The 27,271-nt window shown below is 38.2% G+C and overlaps 1 protein-coding gene across 1 annotated transcript in view; it reads right to left on the bottom strand.

Moving 5' to 3' along the window:
- Positions 1–27,271, bottom strand: part of RIT2 (Ras like without CAAX 2) — a 273,324-nt gene that overhangs the window by 212,356 nt on the left and 33,697 nt on the right. The window contains exon 2 of the mRNA XM_004579532.3: positions 1,823–1,879. Coding sequence (XP_004579589.2) covers positions 1,823–1,879 — 57 coding nt within the window. The remainder of the gene's footprint in view (positions 1–1,822; positions 1,880–27,271) is intronic.

Genomic DNA, 27,271 nt, shown 5'->3' with positions numbered 1-27,271 from the left:
GGGAGTGGGAAGCCAGGTTCTGAGAGAGCAATACATATAAAGCTTAAGCGATAATCTTCTAGTCTGTATTTCCGTAAAATAGTGGACTTACTAATTTTTATCTGTGTGACACTATGTTAATCAAAACATTAATCCAGTCAATATGAAGTAAATGAAAAGTATTATATTTTAAAAAGTTAAAAAGAAAAGGAAGGAAAGAGAAGAGAATGAAAGGAAAGCAAAGCGCAAGGGAAGAATCTAATTCTCAGAACTGCATGCATGAAACACCTGAAGTCTGGTTTTTGTTGTTGTTAATTAAAAGAATAATAATTGGGCCCGGCGGCGTGGCCTAGCGGCTAAAGTCCTCGCCTTGAAAGCCCCGGGATCCCATGTGGGCGCCGGTTCTAATCCCGGCAGCTCCGCTTCCCATCCAGCTCCCTGCTTGTGGCCTGGGAGGGCAGTTGAGGACGGCCCAGTGCATTGGGACACTGCACCCGCGTGGGAGACCCGGAAGAGGTTCCAGGTTCCCGGCTTCGGATCGGCGCGCATCGGCCCGTTGCGGCTCACTTTGGGAGTGAATCATCGGACGGAGGATCTTCCTCTCTGTCTCTCCTCTGTATATATCTGGCTGTAATAAAATGAATAAATCTTTAAAAAAAAAAGAATAATAATTAATTAATAACAGAATGAGAGCACAACTCCCTAGATGACCCATTATTTAACTTCCTATAGAGGAAAGATTCGGAGCTTTTGGCCTGAAAGATTTCCTCTGTGACGTAGTGGATTGTGCAAAGCTGCTGGTACTCAGAAGGAAGGTATTTAGAAAATGGACTTATAGTGTACTCAATCAAGATTTGTTGTAGTTAAAGAGTTTCAAAACTTTAAACAGTAAGTGTATTCTTTTCAGAAACGAAGCTCATCTCCCTAAACTAGTCTGTCCTGGTTAGCAATGTATCAAATGGCTGAACTTATATTTTATTAATTTAGTTCAGTTAATTTAGAGGCCTTAGTGAACTTGAAGACATTCAAAATAAGTAGCTTTTAGTTTATTTCAACATCTATATATGGTGGAGGGATTGCAAAGTAATATTAAACATCATAATATTTTTTATATCAGGTAAGGTCTTGACATAAAATTGGTTGATGAGGACACAGAAACTAGGTGACCTTATTAATGAAGATAAGACAAGGGCTTTTCTGATTGAGAGGCTAATTGATGCTAACACAGAGTAGCCAGATTATCACACAACCTGGGGAGGCAGGCAGCCCTGAGGAGTGTGGCAGTGATGCAGGACATGCCTCGTCAGGAAATGTTAAAATGTGGTATGTTTTCATTTCTTTAGAAGAGTATGCTATGGTAAATTCTTATTGGAAATTGTCAGTCAACTATCCACAAGATGTTTCTGAATGAGTCAAGCAATTTGAAATGGGAGGAGAAAAGGCTTACTTTCTTAGTAGAATATTTCTCTAGTATATATTATTATATATATACACACACATATATATATTTAAAGTATTTGAACAAGGCTAGATTTCTAGATTTTTGACTATAGAAATATTTCTTTATCTGCAACATGAGTGGTGGATGAACTTATTTTACATCTAAAGACCCTCCCAGATGCATGCATAAAGTTAAGTAATTTTTACAATACCAAAATCAGTGACTAATACTAGTCAGCAAGTGCCAAGATACATAGATAACATAATGGTTATATTATCCTGAGCACATTTTGCTAACGTACGTAGCTAAGCATTAGTGACTCTTGGGAGAGCGATGATCATTTAAACATATGGCTTAAAAATAATGTCTTTGAGTTTAAAGAGAGATGATATTTTTACTCACCAATAGTGGGATCATGATAATCAGGAAACTGATGACTAATAAACTGCATTGTCATCGCTGAAAGAAAAAAAAGTAATTTAATGAAAAGTTACTAATGCTTTGATAAGTTATTCACCAAAATAATTCAGTCTTTTAATAGATCCTGAAGAGCAAATCATCAGTGTGAGTAATTGATTTCATCATACAACTTGAGTCACAAAATGATAACAAAAAAAATATGAGGGGGCAAATGCATGAAATGACTCCATCATTTATTTATTTATTATTTATTGTTTGTAAAATTTTTACTTATTATTATTATTATCATTTTATGATCCAATTCCATAGGTCCCTGGGATTTCCCTTACCCCCTTCCCCAATTTCCCTCCCCACCACCAAGTTCCCCTATATCATTACTAAAGTATAGTTTTTCATACACAGTCATATGTCCATTATTGTGGGCATGGACAATGGCAGAGAGTCCAGCATCCTATTGTCATATAGTAAACAGTTTCAGTGGAAGTTCATCTTTAGTCTGGAAGTACAGATGCATACTGCATTGTATCCTCACATCTGGATATGTTAGTCTCCATTTCACAGTTACTGTACATCCCTTTAAGTAAAAAGCCACACTACAAAATCAACAATAGGAAGAAAAATAGAAATTTACAATGAAATTTTAAAAAAATGTTTATTTGAAATGCAGAATATTAGGGAAACTGGGAAACATGCACACACACACACACACACACACACACACATAGAGTTGTGAGAGGGAGAGATTTTCCACTTGATGGTTCACTTCCCAAATGGTCACAGTGAGTGGAGTTGTGCTAGGTTAAAGCCAGGATCCTGTAACTCCATTCTGGCTTCTCACATGGGTCATCCGGCCCAAGTACTGAGATCACCCACTGCTTTCCCTGGTGCATTGGAGTGAGCTGGATTAGAAGTGGAGCAGCTGCTACTACACTCAGTATTGTAGTGTGGAGTGTTCGTAGTGTAAGCAGTGATTAAAGCCCTGCACTGTGACACTGACCCAAAAACTAATTTCACATTCATGTTGGATTAAATTCATTTAAATTTTGAATGAATTTTAACAAGACAAAGTGAAATAAAAATAATGAAACTCTCATTAAGAATGTGAGCTAGTGTACCATTCCCTCTTGAATTGCTTAGGTTGTGTAGACAACCTCACTGGATTTAGTTGGAACCTCAATGCAGTTTTTATTTGTACTTCCCTGATAGCTAGGGAGCCTCAGCATTTTTTCATATGTCTGTTAGCCATTTAAATTTGTTATTTTGAAAAATGTCTGTTCATTTCTTTCATCCGTTTCTTCCCAGGGTTATTTGCTTTGCTGTTATTGAGTTTCTCAAGCTCTTTGTAAATCCTGGATCTTTAGTCCTCTATCATTTGTGTGGTGTGCAAAATTTTCTCCCTCTGTTGGTTGCTTCTACACTTTGCTGATCTTCTCCTTTGCTGTACAGAGACTTCCCAGCTGAATGAAGTCCCATTTGTCTATTTTGGCTTTAACTGCCTGTGTTTTTGGTGACTGTTCTAAGAAATCTTTCCCGATTCTTACACTTTGGAGATTGCTTCAAATGTTTTCCTCTAATAGTTTAATGGTTTCTGGGTGAAGATTTAGGTCCTTGATCCATTGAGAGCTGATTTTTGTATAAGGTGACAGGTGGGGGTCTTGCTTCTGACCTCTGCAGGCTGCTATCCAGTTGTCCCAATAGCATTTGTTGAAGAGACCAGGTGTTTTTTCTGGTTTATTTTCAGTTCTCTTGTAAAAGATGAGTGGCTGTACATGTGTGGGCTCCCTTCTTGCATTTATTTTCTTTTCCATTGATCTTCTGTATTTCTGTACCAGTGCCAGACTGTTTTGATGACCACGATGCCTAGCAGACCTTCAAACTAAAGAATCTGTACATTGGGACTGGCATCATGACGTAGTATAGAGGCCTCCTGTGAAATCAGCACTCTGTATAGGCACTGGATTGTAATCTGGCTGCTCATCCAGCTCCCTAATAAAAGCCTTGGAAAAGCAGGGGCCCTTGGAAAAATTGTTCTGTACCCAAATACCTAAATGTGAGACCTGAATGAAGCTCCTTGCTTCTGGCTCCTGGTCCCTGGCTCCTGGTTCCTGGCCCCTGGCTTCTGCCGACCAGCCCGTGACTTCTGGTTCCAGGCCCCTGGCTTCTGGCTCCTGGCCCCTGGCTTCTGGCTCCTGGCCCCTGGCTCCTCGTTCCTGGCCCCTGGCTCCTGGTTTCCAGCCCCTGGCTCCTAGTTTCCGGCCCCGGCTCCTAGTTCCTGGCCCCTGGCTTATGGCTCCCAGCCTCTGGCTCTTTACCTCTGTCTCTCCCTATCTGTGTAACTCTGACTTTAATATCATGTATTTTGTTTTGCTTTCCCATGTCTATTTGAATATATTTACTCTAGTTAAGTTTCTTAAATTACACTTACTATTTTAAATTATCAGCGAGAATTTTATCAGCTTAACAGTATTTATTCACAGTTTTCTGTTTCCTTTTTACAATAGCTTTGTACAATATTTGCTCACCTTTTATCTATTTCTAGATATAATATGTTCAATGTTACCAGCTCAAGGTATATTCTTGTGCCAGCTTAGTAAAATACATATGTTCCTTTAAATTGGATAATATTGGTAAATGAGAGAGGTGCTGCACTTGGTGATGTCCTTGATTTCTTTTTCCAACAGAATATTTCATTGTATTCACTTTTTTTAGAAAGTGTCCTTACGATAGTAAGGACCCAGTAAGGGGCCCAGCACGATGGTGTAGTGTTTATTAAAGTCCTCGCCTTGCATGCGCCAGGATCCCATATAGGTGCCGGTTCTAATCCCGGCGGCTCTGCTTCCCATCCAGCTCCCTGCTTGTGGCCTGGGAAAGCAGTCGAGGATGACCCAAAGCCTTGGGATCCTGCACCCACCTGGGAGACCCAGAAGAAGCTCCTGGCCCTTGCATTTGCATTGGCTCAGTTCTGGCCATTGCAGTAACTTGGGGAGTGAATCATGGGACGGAAGATCTTCCTCTCTGTCTCTCCTCCTCTCTGTATGTCAGACTTTCCAGTACAAAAAAAAAAAACCATAAGAAAAGAATATACTTTGTTTTCCAAAACATAGACTGCCAAGGCCACAGAAATTCCCTTGAAATTGTCCTATTTATCTATGGAGGAAATTTGAACTTCTCAGTGTGTAGCATATCTGATTTTATTTTCATGACTTGTTAGTATGTTGGCTATTGGAAGGTATATATGGGGAAATTGATTGAAGATGCCAACAAGATCGTTCTATTTATTTTACTTTGAATTTGTTGCTAATTCTTTCTTAGACATTAAACTTTAATGGTCCAAGTGTAGATCTTGGAAATTTGATGCTAGATATGAGGTTGTTTTTTCTTACTGCCCTAAGCCTCGTATATTTAATTTATCCTCAAAATTATATGTGTGCATTTAATCATTACAGGTAATGCCTAGAAATTTTTTTTGTGTGATAAGGCAGCGGGCGATGCAAGGAGGAGTCAAACCTTTGTGGGTGGGAAGCACTTGCACGAAGAGTGTAGGGTGAGAAGTATTAGCATGCTCCTAAATCAGCATTGTGAAATACATGAAAAATGTTTCAATTTATTTAAATAAAACAATTGAAAATGTAAAAATAAAGATAGGCTCTCACTCAATCACAATTTGTTCAAGGGCTACCAATGCAATAGATGGAGTTTATATGTTTTAGAGTTCTAGAATAGTTGAACATATGAAATTGCTACTAGAGCCAGGGTGGCTCTAGTGGAAGCTCAGGTATTTGGGTGCCATGCATGCAGGCATAGGTATGGGGGCTCGTAATATAAACACATATACTGAAATAAATAGAGATCTGTAGGGAAAGAGTTTTTCAGCATTGTTTGAAAAAGAATTCACCTATACAGGAGGCAAAATGTCTTACAAAAAAAGCTTTCATTTCCTTAGTTTATTTTTTGACTTATGCTGACTTATGCCATGGTGCACCACAGAGAAGGGTTTTGTTAAGAGGCGCTTTTTATTTTCAGCAAGTAGTTCTCCCATTTTAAGGCATCCAGATTCTCACATTGATTCTTTAGGACATATTAACACAAAGTGAATGGAGAGAATTCAGAGGATCTCAGGAGATGATGTTAAATTGTAAAAATAGTCCATACTGATGGATCCACATTCTGTTAGTAGAAATCAGTTAGTCACCTTCTCCTAAATGCTTGAGGCTGATGTTTCTTGAAAATACAGCATGTTTCAGCACATATGAGAAAAACATAAAAAAGAATGTGAAAATGTTAAGAAAGGAAAATTAAATGTCTTCCCTCCAAAAAAAAGAGAATAATCCTTCTCTGAAAAATTAGGTTGCATCCACATTATCCTGTTTCTTATTATAATCAATGAAAAATTCTTATAAAGAATTTTAATTTTTGTTGAACATTTTAACTGATTATCATAAGAAACTATATGTATTTAAAATTTTCAGATTGTGACAATTTATGTGCTGGAATCCTATGTACAATTTGAGAGCATTTAAAATTATTTGAAAATATATGTATGTGATATCATGAACAAGTTTTTTTTAGGGAGACTGATTATATAGCATTCATGAAAAACTGGGAAAAGAAATAGTGAATAGTTTTTTCCCATTCTTTCCACATAAATGCTTCTACTTATGAATCCCCACTACCATTTACTGGCTTTAAGAATACCAAAATAGTGCAAACTATTTAAAGAAGACATTTAATCATAAAATAACATCACCCATTGTAATCTTAGTAAAAATGATTAATGGTAAAAATAAAGAATATTTGGCCTAGTCAAAATGTTTTTCTGTTGCTAGAGTTACCAGAGTTACTGAATAACTCTGGAATGGCTAACAAGAATAGTTTCCTGCACTGCAGAAATGAACACTTGCTTAATGTTAAGCTATAGATATACTTCATAAATTCCGATTAGATTTTGCATCAAAGACCCTTGTACTCTAATAGTGTTATAGTATTAGCATATGTTATGTAAATGTAGTACTTCCAAGGACCTTATAAAATATTCATAAGTTACGTATGACAAATAATGACCAAATGCCGCTTAAATGTTCATGTAACAGTAGTGGAGAGGGAATAAAAATAATCACTTTTTCAAACAAAAACCATTTTGTTTCAATTTCCCTTGTTAATGCATATGTTTTTATTTAAATTTCCACTTCATCATTCAGATATTCTCATAACTTGCTATCTCATTGTGAAGTTAAATTTAAATCAACTACTCCTCAGTTTGCATAATTTGGTATTAAACCATTAAATTTATCTCCCTGAAAAATCTGACAACATTACATATTGCTCCCCTTGGAATGGCAATGGTATTTGACTAGAGGCAGACTGTCCATTATGAAATATATAGAAATCTAAATAAAGTAGCTGTTTTTTACAAAACCATAAGCAACAAGATTGAAATACTACAGAAAATCACAACAGTCATTGTTAATTCTACTTCCATCCTTCCCTCCAAAATGAATTTTATATCTGTGGAAAGCACTAAATTGAAGAACTTTGGACCTTAATATAATCTAACAGTATGGAGACAAGCATTGGGAAATCATTGCCTTCCATTTCTAAAAACACTTATATATTTGCTTTTTGTGAGACCTGGGAAAAGTTACTTAAGTCTCTATTTTAACTTTTCTAGTCTGTAAAAAGAGATGACTGCTTTGTCAGTCATCATTATCCACCTAAGGTTTGATTCTTTAATCTCTAACTTTAATAACTTATTATAGCCAACCTACTTCTGCCAAGCTGGACTCCATGCAGGTTCCCCTACTTTCATGCCATGCCCTTCCAGGAGAAGAACATCCCAGGAGCTGTGCCCTGTGCCTGTCCTGGACTGCTTTTGACCATGTACTTGTGACATGTACTCTCTGACCTCTTTCAGATTGTTATACCCCGTGACCCTGTTGGAAGGCTTTACCTTAGCATTGACTTTAATTGAAATCCTTTTCTCCTCAGAGACATTTTCCATGACCCTGTTGACGTTCATTCTTTCATCTATATAAAGTAAGGAATGATCATTGGTTGCAGAATTTAAGTTGCTTGTATCTCATGTCAGAGTATTCAGATTGACACCAGGCTGGAGCTCTGGATTCCAGAGTGTTATTCTTGCAGACGCAGGCTGGCAATGGTGGAGGCTCGAGTATTCCATCCACTCACAGGGAAGTTCAAGTGCCTGGATGCCAGCCTCATCTGTTTTGGGAGTGAATTAGTGCATGAATAGCTCATTTTTTTTCCAGTAAATATCTGAACTGTGTGGTACCCAGAAAACAATGTTGAATCAGAAACTGGGTGAGATACTCTCAGTCTGCTGTAAGATCCCCTTTCTTTTATGTTAATTCATTTAAAATATGGAGGAGACTCTCCTTTGTTTTCTTTAGCTGAAATACAAATTCAAAACTTTGATAAAATAATGTTTGAAAACAGATATTCAGAACTGGTTGCTTGGTGTCTTCTAATAAGTCAGCATATTTAAGTCTGGATGCATAAAGCTCTGTATTCCAGGCAAATACCAATGCCTTGCTTCCAAAAGTTAAGCTTTCAGGACCTGGCATGCTGGCCAAATGGCCAAAATCCTCACCTTGAACGAACCAGTATCCCAAATGGACACCAATTCTAATCCCGGCAGCCCTACTTCCCATCCAGCTCCCTGCTTGTGTCCTGGACAGTTGAGGACAGCCCAAAGTCTTGGGACCCTACATCCATGTGGGAGACTCAGAAGAATCTTCTGGCTCCTGGCTTCGGATTGGCGCAGATCGGGTCGTTGCAGATGCTTGGGGAGTTAATCATCAAATGAAAGATCTTTCTCTCTATCTCTCCTCTCTGTATATCTGACTTTGCAGTAAAAATAAATAAATCTTTTTTAACTATGTCAATTAACTTCATGATGTTGCAAATTTCCATGTTTCTTCCAGTTATTGAAGTTGTGTAGTGGCTTTACATTGGAGGGGATGATATTCTGCCAACTCTACTTTCAGACCAAGGATGGTCTCTCAATGAAACTGTTGAATTTATCTTGACAATAAGACGCTGGACTATTTGCATGGTCCATGCCCACAATGAAAGAATCATGACTGGTTATGAACTGTATTACTGTAACAATATGGAAGAATTTAAAATGGGGGGAAGAGTTGGGGGAACCCCAGAGCCTATGAAACTGTGTCGTAAAATGAAATAATAATAATAGTTTTTTTTTAAAAAAAAGAGCTGGTATGGCCAGTAAAGTTACAGCCGTTCACACCAGTACCCCATTGGAGAATCAGTTCAGGTCCTGGCTGCTTGACTTCTGATCCTGCTAACAGCCTAGGAAAAACAGCAAAACATGGTTCAACTGCTTGGGCCTCTGCAACCGACATCGGAGACCTGAAAGAAACATCTTGCTTTGGCCTGGCACATCAGCCACTGGATGAAGATCTTTTTCTATATCTCCCTCTAATTCTGACTTTCAAAATAAATAAATAAATGCAAATTCTAACACCCAGCAATGTCTGAATGACACATGCTAAAATTTGAGAAGCTGAGGAATCAACTTTCTTGTGTTTTCTTACAGGATATACGGTTTTATACACTTGTTTCTATAAGTGTTCTCAAATTCTTGTTGGAAATAGGTAACGTGCATACAGTACACATTTAAAAAGTCATAATCTATAAATACCTCTACAAGTTAGAATAGCTTTTGTCAAATTTACATGGTAAATTCAGTGAAGGAAGTTACTGCTGAAATAGTCTGGCAGAAAACCTAATGAGTTGGTTAACTCAGCCGTCTTAATTTAAATGGCCCTCCTAGCATCATGTAGTCTAACTTTAGTCATCCGTTTCTGTATAGATCCATTAAGCTGCTGCCTACTTCCCCAACACCCCTGGGGAAGGAGGGAGGAGACCACATGAGGTTCTAGCTACTGCTTAACCAGTTCTGTGCCTTTGGAGACACAGATCTATCTCTGGTTTTGGTCTCTCTCTCTCTGTATCCTGTGACTTCAGTACATCAAGAGTTGATAGTACTTGTAATTACCAAAGGCAAAATTACATGAGTACAACTTTATCCTGTGTTAGCAGTAATAAAATATTACCTCTAATTACTATTCTTTCTCCTAGCAGAGAATTAAGACAGACAAGAAAATAATACTAAAGTTTTGGATGTTTCCTTAATGGAGGATATAGTTTGATGAGGCATGCTGAGAAAATTTTTCTAACTCATTTTGCTTTTTATTCTCTCCACATTTTGTCATTTGCACAATGTGAGTACTTAGTCTAGATGTTAAGATGTCAGAAGTTAATATCAGACTGCTGGGGTTTTGTATGTGGACATTGTGACTCTAGAAAGTCAGTGAGCATAGGATTACAACTGATAGGATGACATTTGTATGAGAACAACTGAATGGATACCATTTGTAGAACTAAATGGATATCATTTGTATGAGAACAACTGGGGGAGACAGCATTTGAATGAGAACAGTTGGTGGGATATACCAAACAAGAGTTCCAAACAAGCATATGGCAACAATTGATGGGTCCTGTAGATAAGCTCAATACCTCTTTCCTTATCCTATGTGCCCCTCAGTCTATAAAAGTCTGATGCCACTAATAAACTTTGGCTATTGATCATCAAAAGAAGTTAAACTTTCAAACTAGTTATTATTTTCTTAAAATTAAGGAACTAATACCCACATGGGATCCTGGCAGCTGCAAGGTGAGGATTCAAAACCTAGTCCATCACACTGGGCCCTCTTGTTAATGTTTTTTACAAACTGAACATTTACTCTCCATCATTGTTCATACCTACAATGTCAGGATACACTTAAATAGCGTAATGATGGACTTACAACAGCTTATGAAGGACTATGCTATTGTAATGCTACAGGAGAAATCAGTTAGGGGCGTTTAGCATCTGTTGGTCATCAGTCAGAGTATGAATAAAAGAATATGAAGAATTTACTACACACAACACACTTGCTTTGTAATAACTCTTCAACTCAAAGGAACATGAACTGCATTGTCTTGTAAATAACTTACAAACCTGGAAATCCAAAATGCCAAAATAAATGTTTCATTTTGATTTTTGAACATATATTATAATATTCTTCTATCACTTCTGTCCAGCTACCTGTCCACCCCTTTCAAGCTACTTGTTCCATCCAACTCTGTTTTTCACACTCTGGTTTTCTCTTTGTAAGGTGCTTTGAATTACCGCAAGCTCACTCATATCTGACAGGACCTAAAGACTTTGTAGACTATTCCCTTGATCCTGAGTGCAGGCAGTGGGACATGGTTCCTTGTGTATCTCATTAGAGCCCGCACCTCATTCAGCCCACAGCGTGATCCTGGGAACCTTCTTGAGGGATGGAAATGTTTCACTCAGGCTGAAACTGGGCATAGATTGCTGAAGAACTGTCTTGATGAAAGATAGATTCCCAACGAAATTCTGAGACGTGTGCAGACAATGGGATGCTGGACTGTCTGACATTGTCTGTACCAACAATGTCGGGGTACACTTAAATAAGAGGCTAATAGAATTATGATTCCTTATGAAGGACTACACTATTGTAGTAAAATGGGGGAAAATCTGTTGGGGGTGGGAGTTTGGGGAGAAATTCCAGCCTATACGAAATTGTACCACATAATTCAGAATTCAAAATAAAAATATATTAAAAAAAAAAGATAGGCAGGATGTCCGAGAACCTCCAGAAGTTTAACAAGGCAAGATGATCATTATCTCACTAAGTTAAAATTCTGTATTTTTGATATGATTTTTCTTCTATTCATTCATAACTAATAAATGATGACCAATTATTTTTCTTGGAAAGATGTCAGTCGTTAATTATTGCCTTGCATTTTATTGCACATGTAATTAAAAAGTTGAATAATATCATTGATATGTGTGTGAAAGGTCAGAACCTAAATCATTACAAAAAAGTGGATGCCATGAGTAATTTAATTAGAATTATACACAGTACAAAAGCTGAGAGAATTAGGTTATTAATTAGATTTGCATTTATTGTAATATCCATTATGATTTATATTGTATATAAAATCCAATTTGAAAATAGATGATAAATATATATAACTCCAGTTTTCTCAGTTCGTGTAAATTCTCATAAAAGAATCTCTGCCTTACTGGCATGTAGAATGAATTCCAAACTCCCTGGTCTAATGCTCAAAAATTATTTCCAAGGCCTGGTGTGCCTAAATCCTTGCCATGCATGTGCCAGGATCCCATATGATGCTGGTTTGTGTCCTAGCTGCTCCACTTCCCATCCAGCTCCCTGCTTGTGGCCTGGGAAGGCAGTTCAGGATGGCTCAAAGCCTTGGGATACTACACTCACATGGTGACACTGAAGAAGCTCCTGGCTTTGGATGGACTTAGTTTCAGCTCTTGCAGCTGCTTGGTCTTTTCCATCTTGTTCCTTGGAACACCGTTGCGTTTTTCTTAGCAGTGTCTTTTATATGCTCATTTCCTTCCTCCTCATAAATTCACATTTAACTCAATCTACATCGTTACCTCATTCTCTGGACCTAGTTTACTCCCACCACAGATAAACTGTATTTGTGTCTCAAGCATCCTGGGATGGTTAGAGTGAAAGAGGCAGGAATAAGCAGGAGATAGAACATATCTTGCCAACCGGTGAAGGCACGGTGCATATTTTGTCAAGTCTCAGTATTACTTTTAAAAGATACTGTTGTTTTTGGACAGTTAAATGATACACAGAGAAATCCGAAATGCAGAATGGGGGAGGAGTCAGAGAGAGAGAAAGAGAGACAGGAGAGAAATATTCTAGCTCTTCCAACTACTTAGCTAGTTCTTCACTATCCAAATTTGTGTTCTTCCTGTTAACTATGGCTATGATATTCTTAACATAGATGTAGATCTCTCTTCCAGCGCCCTGCTTGTGGCCTGGGAAAGCAGTAGAGAATGGACCAAAATCTTTGGATCCTGCAGCCACATGGGAGACCTGGAAGACCCTCCTGGCTTTGGGTCAGCTCAGCTCCAGCTGCTGTGGCCACTTAGGGAGTAAGCCAGTGAATGGGAGACCTTTCTCTGTGTAACTCCTTCTCTCTGTAAATTTGCCTTTCTAATAAAAATAAATAACTCTTAAAAATATAAATAGTTCCCTCATGTATAAAATTATGTGGAATTCCTGTGAGAAACAAATGGGGTAACAGTGGGAAACTTAAGCATAATAATTCACACTAAATAATGTTTATTTTTAACTTTATCACTTTTCTATGCTATCTGAAAGAACCAGGGCAGGAGTTCTCTGTTTTTATTCTACTGAAACATTAATTTGTGCATATTGTTCCTATCTCATAAGCTTTTATTGATTTCATTACCTAATATGTTAGTTTGTTTTTAAAAAATAGGAGAACAAAAAGACAAGATGTGACTAAATAGTATCAGAAACAGAAGAATAGTATCAAATTGTAGATTTAAAGCATAGTAAAAAAAAAACAGTCTTTTTCTTTGCCTACCTTGTAGAAAGGAGCTGCCTCTGAGGCATTTTTCTTCTTGAATCTTGCATCCATTGAGCAGCATAGCTATCAATGTAATTTATGTGTTAGCTTCAACCATATCTGACTGTAATACAGATGCACAGGCATAGTCAAATGCTGTCCTATCAGTTTCTCTCATTTTCTGCTTTGAAAAGCTAAGGGTATCTAGGCAGAGTCCAGAATATTTTGGACATTCTGGAAATTTCTGACTATTTACAGTTTTGTATGAGGTGTGGAAAAGTTATGGAATCAGTCGTTTGTTGAAAGTCTTTGTTTTGTGCCTAATTTCAAGTTCCGTCAAATGCAGTGACTGTGAAGATGAGAAGGCTAGAGTGCACAGATGGTTAGGTACTAAAACATACCCTCCGGGGAAGAAAAAGGTATGAAAGAAAGAAGTCACAATTATGATGGACCAAACAATTTTTCCTGTGTGTCTCAGCCTTTCCAATACAATAAATTTGAAAAATAGAGATTTTAAAAATTAAATCAAAGATGAACTATAGAGATACTCTTTCAGGGTGATGTATGGGTATATGGCGTCACTATAATGGGGAAGATATGAATCCTAGGCAGAATCCTAGAAAGCTAATATGTAACTACTAAAAACCAAATTACAACATGTCAAGTAACATGTCTTTTCTTGGTTTTTTTTTTTTTTTTGAGATTTTTTCATTTTCATTGGAAAGTCAGATTTACCGAGAGAAGGAGAGACAGAGAGAAAGGTCTTCCATCGTGCTCCCACTCCCCAAGTGGCCACAAGAGCTGGAGATGAGCCAATCTGAAGCCAGGAGCTAGGAGCCTCTTCAGTTCTTCTGTGAGGATGCAAGGTCCCAAGGCTTTGGACTATCCTCCACTGCTTTCCTAGGCCACAAACGGGGAGCTGGAAGGGAAGTGGAGCAGCCAGGACAGGAACTAGTACCTACAAGGGATCCTGGCAGCTGCAAGGTGAGGATTCAAAACCTAGTCCATCACACTGGGCCCTCTTGTTAATGTTTTTACAAAGTGAACATTTACTCTCCATCATTGTTTATACCTACAATGTCAGGATACACTTAAATAGCATAATGATGGACTTACAATGGCTTATGAAGGACTATGCTATTGTAATTCTATAGGGGAAATGAGTTAGGGGTGAGGTGGGATTTAAGAAGGGAAAAAGGTAAATCCCAGATGCTATGGAACTGCATTATAAAATAATGAATTTTTTAAAAGTTAGCATTTACATGGATCTAAGACTAGTAATTGGAGAAGGATTATTTTCCAGGGTTTTCTCATTCATTTACAACAAAGGGAAAGATAAGTGATATCTGGAAAATAATTGTTTTAATAGTCTAAAAGATACACTTTTAGGAAAATTTCTGTAAATATTTCGAAATATTTATACCCTGGTTTTGTATCTTAAAGGCAACCATTTTCTAAATCTGTTCATTTGCTATCTTGAGCACAGAAGAGTTTGTTGGAATAACAGCAAAGAAACTGTTGATTATTCTTGTTCTTAAGGTATACTTACTAAACAAATTTTTGAAAGATACACAAGTGTCCAAGATTTCATTATCGCGATGGCACATGCATAAAAATGTTTCTGAAGGGGACGGCAGTGTGGTAGAATAGATTACATTGTAGCCTGCTATAGCAACTTCTCATAGGGGCACTGGTTTGAGTCCCTTCTGCTCTCTTCTGATCCAGGTCACTGTTAATGTGCGTGGAAAAGCGGAGGAAGGTAAGCCAATTGCTTGGGCCCCTAAACCCATGTAGGAGAGGGTGCTTTCAGGATTTCTGGAAATTTCAGGTTCCTGGTTTCATTCTCAACCAGCTTTGACTGTTGCAGACATTTGGTGATCGGCCAATGGAGAGACGTTTCTCCTCCGTCTCTCTCTCCCTTTTTTCTCTCTAGCTTTCGTTTTCAAATAGATAAAATATTAAAAACATAATGTAGGTTTCTGAAACTTGAGAGCACAAAATGTCCCAAATCTGTTGTGTTGACTCCTTGGTGATGTCTAAGAGTCTCAGTGCGCTAACCATATTCATCTATCCTGGAGTTACCAAGTCCTGCTGTGTATCGGTTTCATCTCAGTTATTTTTCAAAGCATCAATTCATGGGTAGCCTTGTAGACCTCTGGGGCTGATCATCATGATTTACGCAGCTCTCGAGCTGATTCAGAGCCTGCATTTGCTAGGTCTTCTGAAATTCAACAGGCCACAGTTAACGTAGAAAAGCAACCTGAGAATCCAGTGAATGTGACTGAGTTTTTGATACAAATAAGAACTTCACATACAAAGAAACAGAAAACATGTCATTCTTATGAAGAAAAGTGGTGCTGTCTGTCCTACCCACATGATTTCAGCAAGAATCATCTCCAGTTTGTGCTCTTGATGGATGCTATAAGAAGAGTGATAAAATGGCACCTGAAAGCCAAGATGAAAATCATGGTCATGGGTCTTGATGATTTTTTTTTTCTCTAAGGTCCTTCAGTTCCACGTGTTTGTGCTTTCGAGTCACAGGGAAGTATACATTATGTTTAAGTTCTCCGGATTGGAGGAGAGATCATTAAATTATAAGGATAACACAGAAGATCTAGTCTAATAAGGCTCCTTTCTTTTTCTTTCTTTTCTTTTTTTAAAGTTTTTTTTTTATTGGAAAGTCAGATACACAGAGAGGAGGAGAGACAGAGAGGAAGATATTCTGTCTGCTGATTCGCTCCCCAAGTGCTCACAACGGCAAGAGCTGAGCCTATCCAAAGCCAGGAGCTGGGAGCTGTTTCCAGGTCTCCCACACGGCTGCAGGGTTCCAAAGATTTGGGCCGCCCTCAACTGCCTTTCCAAGTCACAAACAGGGAGATGGATGTGAAGCGCGGCCACTGGGGCATGAACCAGCACCCAGATGGGATCCCAGCATGTGCAATGTGAGGACATGGGTCACTAAGCTACCGCACCAGGCCCCTTTTTCTTTCTTTCTTTCCTTTTTTTCATCTACTTTTGACCTATCAAGGATAGATATAGATTACAGAGACAACAGGAATTCAAAAGCTAAGTATGGTTCTACCTAATGAGGAGGCAAAAGTAGAAAAGCAAACAGGTAAATGGATCAGGGAAAGCTGCTCTAAGTGTTGGCGAGTAGAACTTTAAAGTTATGAGGCAGTGATAGCAAGCCTGTAATTTAGTGTCTGCCATAGCAGTTTTCTCTTGCAAGCCTTTAGCCTTTCTGTGAAATTTATTGATTCCAATGGTGTGTGTGACAGACCTACATAGGAATGTTTACACAGAAGACAGTCCATTCTCATCTCTGAAAGTAGGAATTGTGAAGTAATTTATGTCTTATAATGGCAATCATAATTGACTTTTATTATTACACAGATGGAAACTTAACCCAACCAGGAGGGTTTTTTTTGGAAGCATAATGCTACGTTTAGTAACACAAGTAATGAGTTAATTGTAAAAATTCACTGATTAAAGACAAATTCCAGGATATTGAAAAGTGACCCAAGTTCTCTGAAAAACTAAGCCATTGCTAAAAATATCCCTCAATTCCATAGCACATCAAACCTGTAAACCTATACAAGCAGTATTCCTCCCAAGACTGTGCAGAATTGTCATCAAAACTAATAAACATGTTTTGAAAACGACTATTGGGATGCTTTCCAGAACTGCTTTCTCCAAGGAACCATGGTTTAGGGGAAATTCTGTAAGCCATCATCTTTTAGCCTGAGAAATGACCACAGAGGGACCTTGTGAGTGGTGGCACTTATGAAACAGGAACTTGATACTTGGCAACCATTTTATTATATCTTGAACATATTGAAGATATAAATCATGAAAGCAGAAAATAATTCTAGTCATTGAGACCTAGGCTTGGGAGCAAAAGTCAATTCCTGTGGAGAGGTGTGATGGATTCTAGGCACTGGACATGTATGACTTGCCTTGGGCATCCGCAGGGTCCAGGCCGTCATGAGTCTCTAAGGCTTTTCCAAAAGGAATGACCAGGAGAACAGCTTTTGACTTAACTGTTGTAATTCTAGAATCATCACTGGCAAACAGCGCAAAGACCCTATCTTATTGCTGTATTTCTGCTTTCTGATGCTTCAAGTCCCAGATAAACTTTTATTGGATAGTATCTTTGAAATTTTGCTTTTCTATGATCCAAGTTCTATGAGGAAAAATAAAGAGTTCCTCATTCTTGTTCTCATGATGGTGGCTATGTAAGCAGGTGTAGTCATCCAAAGAGGTTATATAAAGCTGAAGTACTGTTGGATTCCATTTTCATTGAGTTATCTATTTATTCAGGCAGGAAGGATAGCAAAACCTTAGACAGATATAGATATGTATATAGATATAGATTTAGATATAGATATAGATATAGATATAGATATAGATATAGATATATTATGGGTTTTAAAAATTTCCCTTCCCTTCTCCTGTCCCCTCAAACAGTGTGCTAATCAACAGACCTATTTTCTTCCTTCGTTGAGACCACAGTCTTACTTATTGTTTGAGTTAAATCACAGAGGCTGGTAGCCCTTGGCTTTCACCATATATAAAATGAATTACTGCAAATAAGACAAGGGCTAGTGCCATAAACCTGCCAACCTCATCTCCAGGATTTTCTTTCTAAATAGCACTCCATGGTTTGTTGATATTACTTCACATTGAAAAAGAGCTAGCCTCTATTAATGTTAGGTGTTTATGAATCTCATGCTTCAACATATTCTCAATAATGTAAAGGGATTGGGAATCTTGAGCATGGGTCATTTTAAATTGTTTTTGGTAAAGATACATTACATGTTAGTGCACTAAACTAGACACTCAATGTTTAGTTAGCACAACAGAAGAGATCATTGAAGTATGGTTGAAGATTTGGTGGTAGCACCAAGCAGTTTTTCACACTTCCTGTAGGACTCACAAACAATCCAAGAACAGCAGGCATTGAGATTCTTTCTAGCCATGGAGCTAATCTAAAAGAATTGTTACTTCCTTTTTTTCTAGCATCAAAGTCAGAGCTAAATATAATAAATGGCTTGGGATATAATATTAAAATTACTTCAGAAGTCAAATTTTAGAATGATTTTTCTGTATCATACTTGGGCAACATAAAATAAAATATTGAACTTTTTATCTGTATTACATTGTTATAAACACTCTGTGGTAGTGTTTATAACATGTTGCCTTCGTGACTGTCAAGGTGATTATAATTTTGGCAAATTATCTTACCAAGGAAATATCCCTAAATTACAGTGGTAATCAAAATGACAGCAAGTGAAGTGAGTAGTGGATTAGGACATGCGTACTTTGCTGCCTTTTTAGATGCTTTAATTCATAAGTCTGGTTGTAGCTTTTTGATGTTGTTGAAACACTCTTCTTCTTAATTTATATCTTAGATTAATGCAATTAATTCAACGTACAATCGGCTAAATTTGTCTTTGGTGCTACAAAAGGAAGGGTCAAATTAGCAAGCAATATCCCATTAATCTCATAAAGAAAGATTCCACACTACCTTCCATTTCAAAGAGAGGTGCAGTTTTGGCTTCACCTGGGAGTTACTAGAAATGCAGATGCTAAAACTCCAACCAGTTCTTATCACTCAAAATTGCTTTTTAACAAGAGTCAAAGGCACACAAAATTTGGAATTTACTACTCTTTTGAACTCAAATTTGATGTGTCAATTTTTTATGAGCATATTCAAGATAAAAAAAATTATGCACAGGTCAGCACTGTGATATGGTGATTACTGTGTCTAGCACTGACTTCCCATATGGCATCCATTTGAATACTGTTTGCTCAGTGTTACTGGAAAAGCCAATGGACAAGGGCCCAGGTGCTTGGGTCCTGTGTCCACATGGCAGACTTGAGGAAGCTCCTGGCTATTGGCATCAAAACAACCTAACTTTGTCCCGAATGAGGCCATTTGGGAGTGAATCAATGTCTGGAAGTTCTCTCTTCCTCTCTCTGTAAGTCTGTCTTTCAAAAAATAAGTCTAAGTAAGAATCATCAATTGAAAAAATCATACTATTATTGAAAATCACAGCCTATACACAATCAAACACAAAGAGGATATTTGTTTCCCATATATTTGAGCTTCACACCTGTGACTAGCACTGTTCTGTATGCTCCTTAGGAACTAATTGTCCATTTAACAGAGAGGCTTAAAAATGTTTAGAAATGAGGTTTCCTTTATTTGTCTATATAAGACTCTGATGACAGCTTTAATAATTCTAACCGCTGGCAATGAACACATATAATGTGCAGGCATTCCTGTGACCATTCCTGCAAGCAATTCATATGCATCATCTGAGTAATTCTCATAAAGGCACTGAAATGTGGGTGCGGTTATTCATACATGTTATAGATGCCCTTAATGAGCTTCAGAAACTTTAAATAAATTATAAAACAACAAAAAATAGTTTGTAGAAAAACTTGGATCAAGACAACATAAGCATTATGCTATTTTTAACAAGAAATTCAAATAACAGAGATTGGACACTAGTTCAAGCTTGAGTAATATGATTTGATAAGAGTTATTATGGATGATGGATATGGGAGAAATTGGATCAGATTAGAGTCATTGGGGTTAAAAATGGCCAAGCCACTGTTCTCTCAATTTAAGTCATTCAATTCAGTTTTCCAACACTTATATGGAAATTTTCTTTAATTACTCCAATTTATTCGATCTGTTTTCAGTGTCTACAAACAGTGGTCAGAATTAACTTGCTTTGATCACTGTTTGAATTGCTCTGTGTTCATGAGAAATACATAATTTCTCTAGCAATACAGTGAGATACTTGTAGAGATGGCAACATTTTATATTTTCTTTTTCCAATGAATTACCTTGAAGTGGTGTGGGGGTGTTTCATCCCACCTGTATGTCTCTATGTTTTCAATGTTTGTGAATGCTTGCTTGATAGACCTACACCATTATGTTTAAACAAGGGTTTATCTCTAGGTTTGTAGTTGTTTCCAGATGTGTGCCTTAAGGCATGTGGCTGCATTACGTTTTCTTTAGCATGTTTATAAGTAAAGGGACCAGAGGTTCTGAACAGCTTTTCACTGTAAGGGACATCCTAGACTAGATTGAAGGACTCAGGCATATATACCTTATACACAAAATAAGTAGCTGGAGCCACTACTGTGACATAGCAAATGAAACCACCAATTGCAATGCTGGCATCTAGTATGACTGCCTTGATCCCAGCTACTCTTATTTCTGATTCAACTCCGTGACAATGTGGTTGGGAAGGCAATAGATGGCCGAAATAGTTGGACTATTTCCACCCACATTGGTGACTCAAATAAAATTCTAGCCTCTCATCTTTGTACTGGTACACTCCTGGCCATCGTGGCCATTTGAGGAATAAATCAGTAGATACAAGTTCTTTCTCTCAGATCTCTTTGTCTCTTTGTGTCCCTCTTTCTCACTCTCTCTCTCTCTCTCTCTCTCTCTCTCTCTCTCTCTCCTTTTGCTGTCTCACATCTCTCCCTCTTTTCTATACCTCTTGTTTTAATAATAAACAAATATAAAAAAGAATTGAAAACCAAGTTATACTTCATAGTGAGTTGTGGTAAGTTTTTCAGCAGAGGTATTGAGCTCAAGTTGCAGTTTATATTTTCTTTATTAACTAAAGTTTTCATGTGTCACATTAATTGAATAATAAACTTAGAAGATTTTAGAGGTATCTGTAAATGGTAGCAGAATTTTAGATTTACAGAAAATTTGTGGAAGCATAAAAGTCCAACTCTGAATAAGAAATCTGGTTTCTGAGTGGTGTTTGGCACAGTGATTAAACTAGCACTTGAGATGTCCACATCACATTATCAGTGTGTCTCATTCTGAGTTCCAGTTTCAGCCCAATTCCATTAAAATGGATTAATAATTAATAACAATGATGCATAATAATAATATACTGCACATAAATAATAATAATTAATAATACAAAGTGTTTGAAGCAGCAGACACATATTCAATCAATGGGTCCCTGACATTAACTTGGGAGATTTGCACCGGATTTCTAGCTCCCAGTTTCAGCCCTTGACCTGGGCTGTTGTAAACAATTGGGAATAGTCAAAGGGATAAGATCTTTTTCTTACTCTCTCTCGTTCTCTGCCTATTAAATAGATAAATAATAAAGAAATTTAAAATAAAAATAATAAACCAGTGCTTATAGAGTGCAAGGGAATTGTGCAAGTTAATCAAACCAAATTCAGATTAGAGTCAAGGTCACCTGATTCCCTGTCTGGAGTATTCCACCATATGATGCTGTCTCCACCATTAGGTGCATTTAATATAGTGACTATGTGGTAGAACTTCCTAGCTAATGAGGGGTATGAATGCCACTTATCTTCCTATCAAAATATATCTTATTTGAGAGAATGGGATGACCACACATTTGAATATGGGTTATTGATGCAGTATTAACAAGAGCATGGGAAGAAAAAAAAAAGTAATTCTAATATGCAAATACAGATTCAGAGTGGCATATAAAGCATTGATTAAACAGTCATTCCAACTCAAGTGTTACATAGTTAATGTGGAGTGTGTATCGCTGCCAATATAAATGAATGTTATTAATAAAAATGGATGATTTGTGGTTGGCTTAGAAGAGAAAGGCTGGAGACAAACTAAAGAGATTCCTTTGGCAGTTATATGCTTCCAGTGAATATATGTGCAAGGCAAGAAACTCAATGAGAAATAGCAGATGGTAATCAAACTTTACAAATTAATTTGTGTCTTGAATCATGCCTTGCTTTAAAAATTACTCAGTAAATGCTATCAGATTTGAGTACACAAGGTACTGAGTATTTTATAAATTTCACTAGGGAATCAATCAAATGCACACTCTACCTACAGAAGGGGAGACCTTAAACAAAAAAGACCACGGGACAGGCATTTTTCATAGTCACTTAGATGCCTTTGGAATGTAAATCTACATCAGAATACCAGGCGTGATTTCAAACTCTGCTTCTGATTCCAGCTTTGCACTAAAATACACATTAGAGAAAGTAGCAAGGAATGACTGTAGTTAGTGATTGAATTCCCAGTTACTGACTTTGGTCTGGAACAACTCCGCTTCCTATAAACAATCCTCAGGAGGGAATTATCCATCTGCAGATCAACCTCACTGTCATTCTCATTCTTCCTCTGCCTTTCCAAAGAAATGCAATGAAAAATAAAATACGGTTTGGCAAGATAGTGGCATAGGGTGCAGGGTGAAGCAGAGACAGATTTCAGGAAATGGGAGAGGGCAGGCCAACCCCAGAGATGCTCCTACAGACCCATGATACGGGGAGGCAGCAGAGACAACAGAGCAGTGTGGAAATGCTACCCCAGCAGCAGTCAGCTGTTGGAAACCAATGATCTTAGCTATACCCACAACCAGGTGGGAAGGGGAGTTCACTGGGATATTAGGGGGTGAACCAAAGCAAAAAACTTTTCCTCCTTCTGATTTGTTTGATGTGAGCATGAGCAGAGACAGAGCAACAGGCACCAAGTGATGGTTCAGGACCGGGGGGATTTCAGAGCACAAACCCCACCAGTGCCACATTAGGTACCATTTACTGTACTGTGGCAAAGGCCACACTGATCTGTGTGTGCACTAAGCCAGGAGTAATCAGGCACCATGTTGTGCACTGTGACAAAGGCTGAGGGGACCAGAGGAGACAACAGTGAGCTCTGCATGTGCTAAGCAGTGAGAAAAATCAGCTCTGGCTCAGTACATTGCATTGGTCCCACAGGGAAATTAGTATAAGCTTGGCATCCTATGGGTTCCAAGCAAAATAGGTTTGGGTGATCCTCAGATCTAAAGGCCAACAGGTTCTGGCAAGGCCACACGGCTGACAACCCACCGATATAGGATAGCTGGTGTCACTCTAATCCCTGGCACTGCTCAAACCATGAGTGCAAGAAGGCTGTGTAAGCAAGAGAGATACCAGTGGATAGCAGAAAGCCAGGAACGGGGGCTACAGAGATCATGGTAGAAGCCTAGCACAAATCTCAGGACTGAAACTTGGAGGAGGGATTGGAACAAGCGATTGCAAGTGAACAAATTGGTACCAATCACAATCAGTTCAAGCAACCTGCAGACCAGTGGGCCACACAGCTTGGAAACCAGCCCTGTTAAGCAAAATAGTAGTGACTAAGAGCAAAAGAAGAAACAAAGGCACAATTAATATTACTGATACCACCCTCTTCCCCCGCAAAGGAACAAAAATCTATGTCTACCTCAGAGTTCACTGAGGAAGATATTGAAAAAAAACTGGGGATTAAAAATTTTAAAAATTGGGCCTGGCAGCGTGGCCTAGCGGCTAAAGTTCTCGCCTTGAAAGCCCTGGGATCCCATATGGGTGCCGGTTCTAATCTTGGCAGCTCCACTTCCCATCCAGCTCCCTGCTTGTGGCCTGGGAAAGCAGTTGAGGACGGCCCAATGCATTGGGACACTGCACCCGCGTGGGAGACCCGGAAGAGGTTCCAGGTTCCCGGCTTTGGATTGGCGTGCACCGGCCCGTTGCGGCTCACTTGGGGAGTGAATCATCGGATGGAAGATCTTCCTCTCTGTCTCTTCTCCTCTGTGTATATCTGGCTGTAATACAAAAATGAATAAATCTTTTAAAAAGAATTTTAAAAATTGTTATAAAGCTTCTTGTCAAGAATGAAAAGCACATGCAGAACGTCAGGAATTTAAGAAATATGTCACACAGGAAATAGCAGCAACAAATCAAATGAAAACTGATATACTGGAAATTTAAAATGTAATGGAGCAAATGAAAAAATTCAGTGGAAAGCCTCAATAATAGAATGAGTAAGGTAGAAGAAAGAATTTCAAGATGGAAGACATTTGCTTCAACAATGGGGAAAATATACAAAAGCTGGAAGACGAACTGAGTCAAGCTGAAAAAAGTATTCAGTAATTAAGAGGCTCTATTATAAGGCTAAGCATAAGAGTCATAGGAGTTCCGCAAGGTGCAGAAAGAGAAGCTGGGCTTAAAGATGTATTCAGTGAGGGCCCAGTACAGTAGCCTAGTGGCTAAAGTCCTTGCCTTACATGTGCTGGAATACCATATAGACACGTGTTCCTGTCCTGCTTCTCCACTTCCCTTCCAGCTCCCTGCTGTGGTCTGGGAAAGCAGTCAAGGATGGCCCCAAAACTTGGGACTCTGCACTGACATGGAAAACTAGAAACTCCTGGCTTCTGGCTTTGGAGCTATTCAGTACCAGCAGTTGCGGCCACTTTGGGAGTGAACCAGCAGGTAGAAGATTTTTCTCCCTGTTTCCCCTTCTCTCTGTCAATCTGACTTTCCAAACTAACTAACTAAATAAATCTTTTTAAAATATATATGTTTTCAGTGAAATATTAAATGAATACTTCAGTAATTTGGAGAAAGGATTTGGAAACAACATACAGGAGGTGCATAGAACTCCCTATAGGATTGAACAAACGTAATCATCACTATGATACATGACAATCAAGCTCTCTTCATTTGAACATATGGGAAATATCTTAATGTTTGTAAAAAATCAATTAACATTTAGAAGAGCAACACATCAAGGGATATATCTTAATATCCTTTCTTAAAATTTATTTTTATTGGAAAGGCAGATATACAGAGAGGAGTAGTGGCAGAGAGAAGTGCAATGACTGGAGCTGAACCAATCTGAAGCCAGGAGCCAGGGGCACCTCCGGGTCTCTCATGTGGGTGCAGGGTCCCAAGGCTTTGGGCTGTCCTCAACTGCTGTCCCAGGCCACAGGCAGGGAGCTGGATGGGAAGCAGGGCTGGTTGGATTAGAACCAGCACCCATTTGGTATCCTGGAGTGTACAAGGTGAGGACTTTAATCACTATGCTATCGTGCTGGGTCCCTTAATATCCTTTTAGCACCTATGGACAGATCGACAGGGCAGAAACTCAGGAAGAAGACAGCAGAACTTTCCCAGACACTACAGCAAATGGTCTTAATGGATGTCTACAGACCTTTTCAGCCTATGGACAGAAAATACACTGTTTTTTCATCAGTACATGGAGATATCTCCAGGATAGACCATGTTACAGGACACAAAACAAGCTTCAGCAAATTTCAAAAAATTATCCCATTCATCTTCTGAGATAATCATGAAACGAAACTGAAGACCAATAAGTTAAAATATCCCAGAGGACATTCAAATATATGAAGATTGAATAATATGCTGCTAAATGAGCAATGGGTTATAGAGGAAATCAAATGCAAAATAAAAAAAATCTTGAAACAAAAAAGTTTCAACACAGCATATCATGACTTACGGGACATGATTAAAACAGTGTTAAGGAAAAAGTTCAGCTCAATCAATGTTAATGTTAAGAAATCAGAAAAGTATCAAGTAAACTGTTTACTATATCTTGGCAATAGGATTCTGGACTCTCTGCCATTGTCCATGCCCACAGTGATGGGCATATGACTGTGTATGAAGAACTATATGTTAGTAATGATATAGAGGAACTAGATGGGGGGAGGGAATTAGGGAGGGGATAAGGGAATATGGAACTGTATCATAAGATGATAATAATAATAATAATAATAAAATGTAAAAAAAGAAAAAAAGAGAAGTATCAAGTAAATGAGCTAACCATACTTTTGAAGGATTTGGAATAAAACAGCAAAGAAATCTAAAACTGGCAGGAAAAAAATAAATAACCAAAATAAGAGAAGAAATAAACCAAATAGAGGCCAAAAAAAAAAAAAAAAAAAACCCAATATATAAGAGCAATGATCCAAAGGACTCGTTCTTTGAGAAAATCAACAAAATAGATACACCATGAGCCCAAAGAAAAGGAGGGAGAAGATGTAAATCAACAGGCTCAGAGACGAAAAACTGAACATAACAGCAGAGACTCAGATATGTGTGGAATTATTAGAAATTATTACAAAGAGCTATGCATCAACGAATCAGAAAACCTAGAAGAAATGGATGGATTTGGACACATACAATCTACCAAAACTCAATCATGAGGCAATTAATAATCTAAATAGACCTAGAATTACTGATTGAATCGGTAATTAAATCCCTCTCAACAAGGAAAGCCTTGGGACAGATGGCTTCACTGCAGAATACTACCAAATGGTGCAAGAAAAACTTAGCCTGACCCTCAAAAAACTACTCCATTAATACAAAGGGAGGCTACTGTTCCAAACGCTTACTGTGAAGCCAATATCACCTTAATATCAAAACCAGAAAGAGGCACAACAATAAAAAAGGGGAGGTGTACCACAGACTGATATCTCTGAAGAACATAGACACAAAGATGCTCAAGAAAATATAGATAACAGCATGCAGGAGTCCACCAGGCAGATCATTCACCTAGAGGAGTTGGCAATTGTTGCTGGCATGCAGGGATGGTTTCACAATAGCAGATCAATTAACAACGTCTGGTAAGTTTATAGATGGTAACCTTCATAAGATGGTCACATATTTCAGAACAGAAGGAAGTCAAAGCCGATTTTGTATTTGTTTAAGAAAAACAGTTTAAGCGGGGAGAATTCAAGCATCTTCCAAAAACCAGAATCCTCAATTCACCATGAAACTATACACCAGAATATAAAACAGAACAATAACAATTTGTGAAGTATTCGTTTCAAGTTTGAGTAATACATGGCCTTTGCAGAAGGGAGTTAAGTGCATTTGTTATTGGTGAATAGCTTATTCCCCTGACTGCAGTAGCTCTAAGTAATGTACATTTTGGAGGTGACAAATCTCTTTTCACATCATGTTACCAAGCCAGGCACATTTCAGTTAGAATAACATAGGAATTAAAGAACAAGATGCAATTTCACAGCATTTGACAGGCACTTCTCCATAAAACATTTAAAGAACACAAGAGTCGTGTGATTTCCGCAGCAGCTTTTCCTCTGGATGCATGTGTGTGGCGTTCATGTGCAGATGCTTTTTCATTGCAGTTATGAG

The sequence above is a fragment of the Ochotona princeps genome, chromosome 18 (assembly GCF_030435755.1).
Source record: "Ochotona princeps isolate mOchPri1 chromosome 18, mOchPri1.hap1, whole genome shotgun sequence".
NCBI lineage: Eukaryota > Metazoa > Chordata > Mammalia > Lagomorpha > Ochotonidae > Ochotona > Ochotona princeps.
The sequence above is the reverse complement of the archived record's forward strand: the minus strand, read 5'-3'. Positions and strand labels throughout refer to the sequence as shown.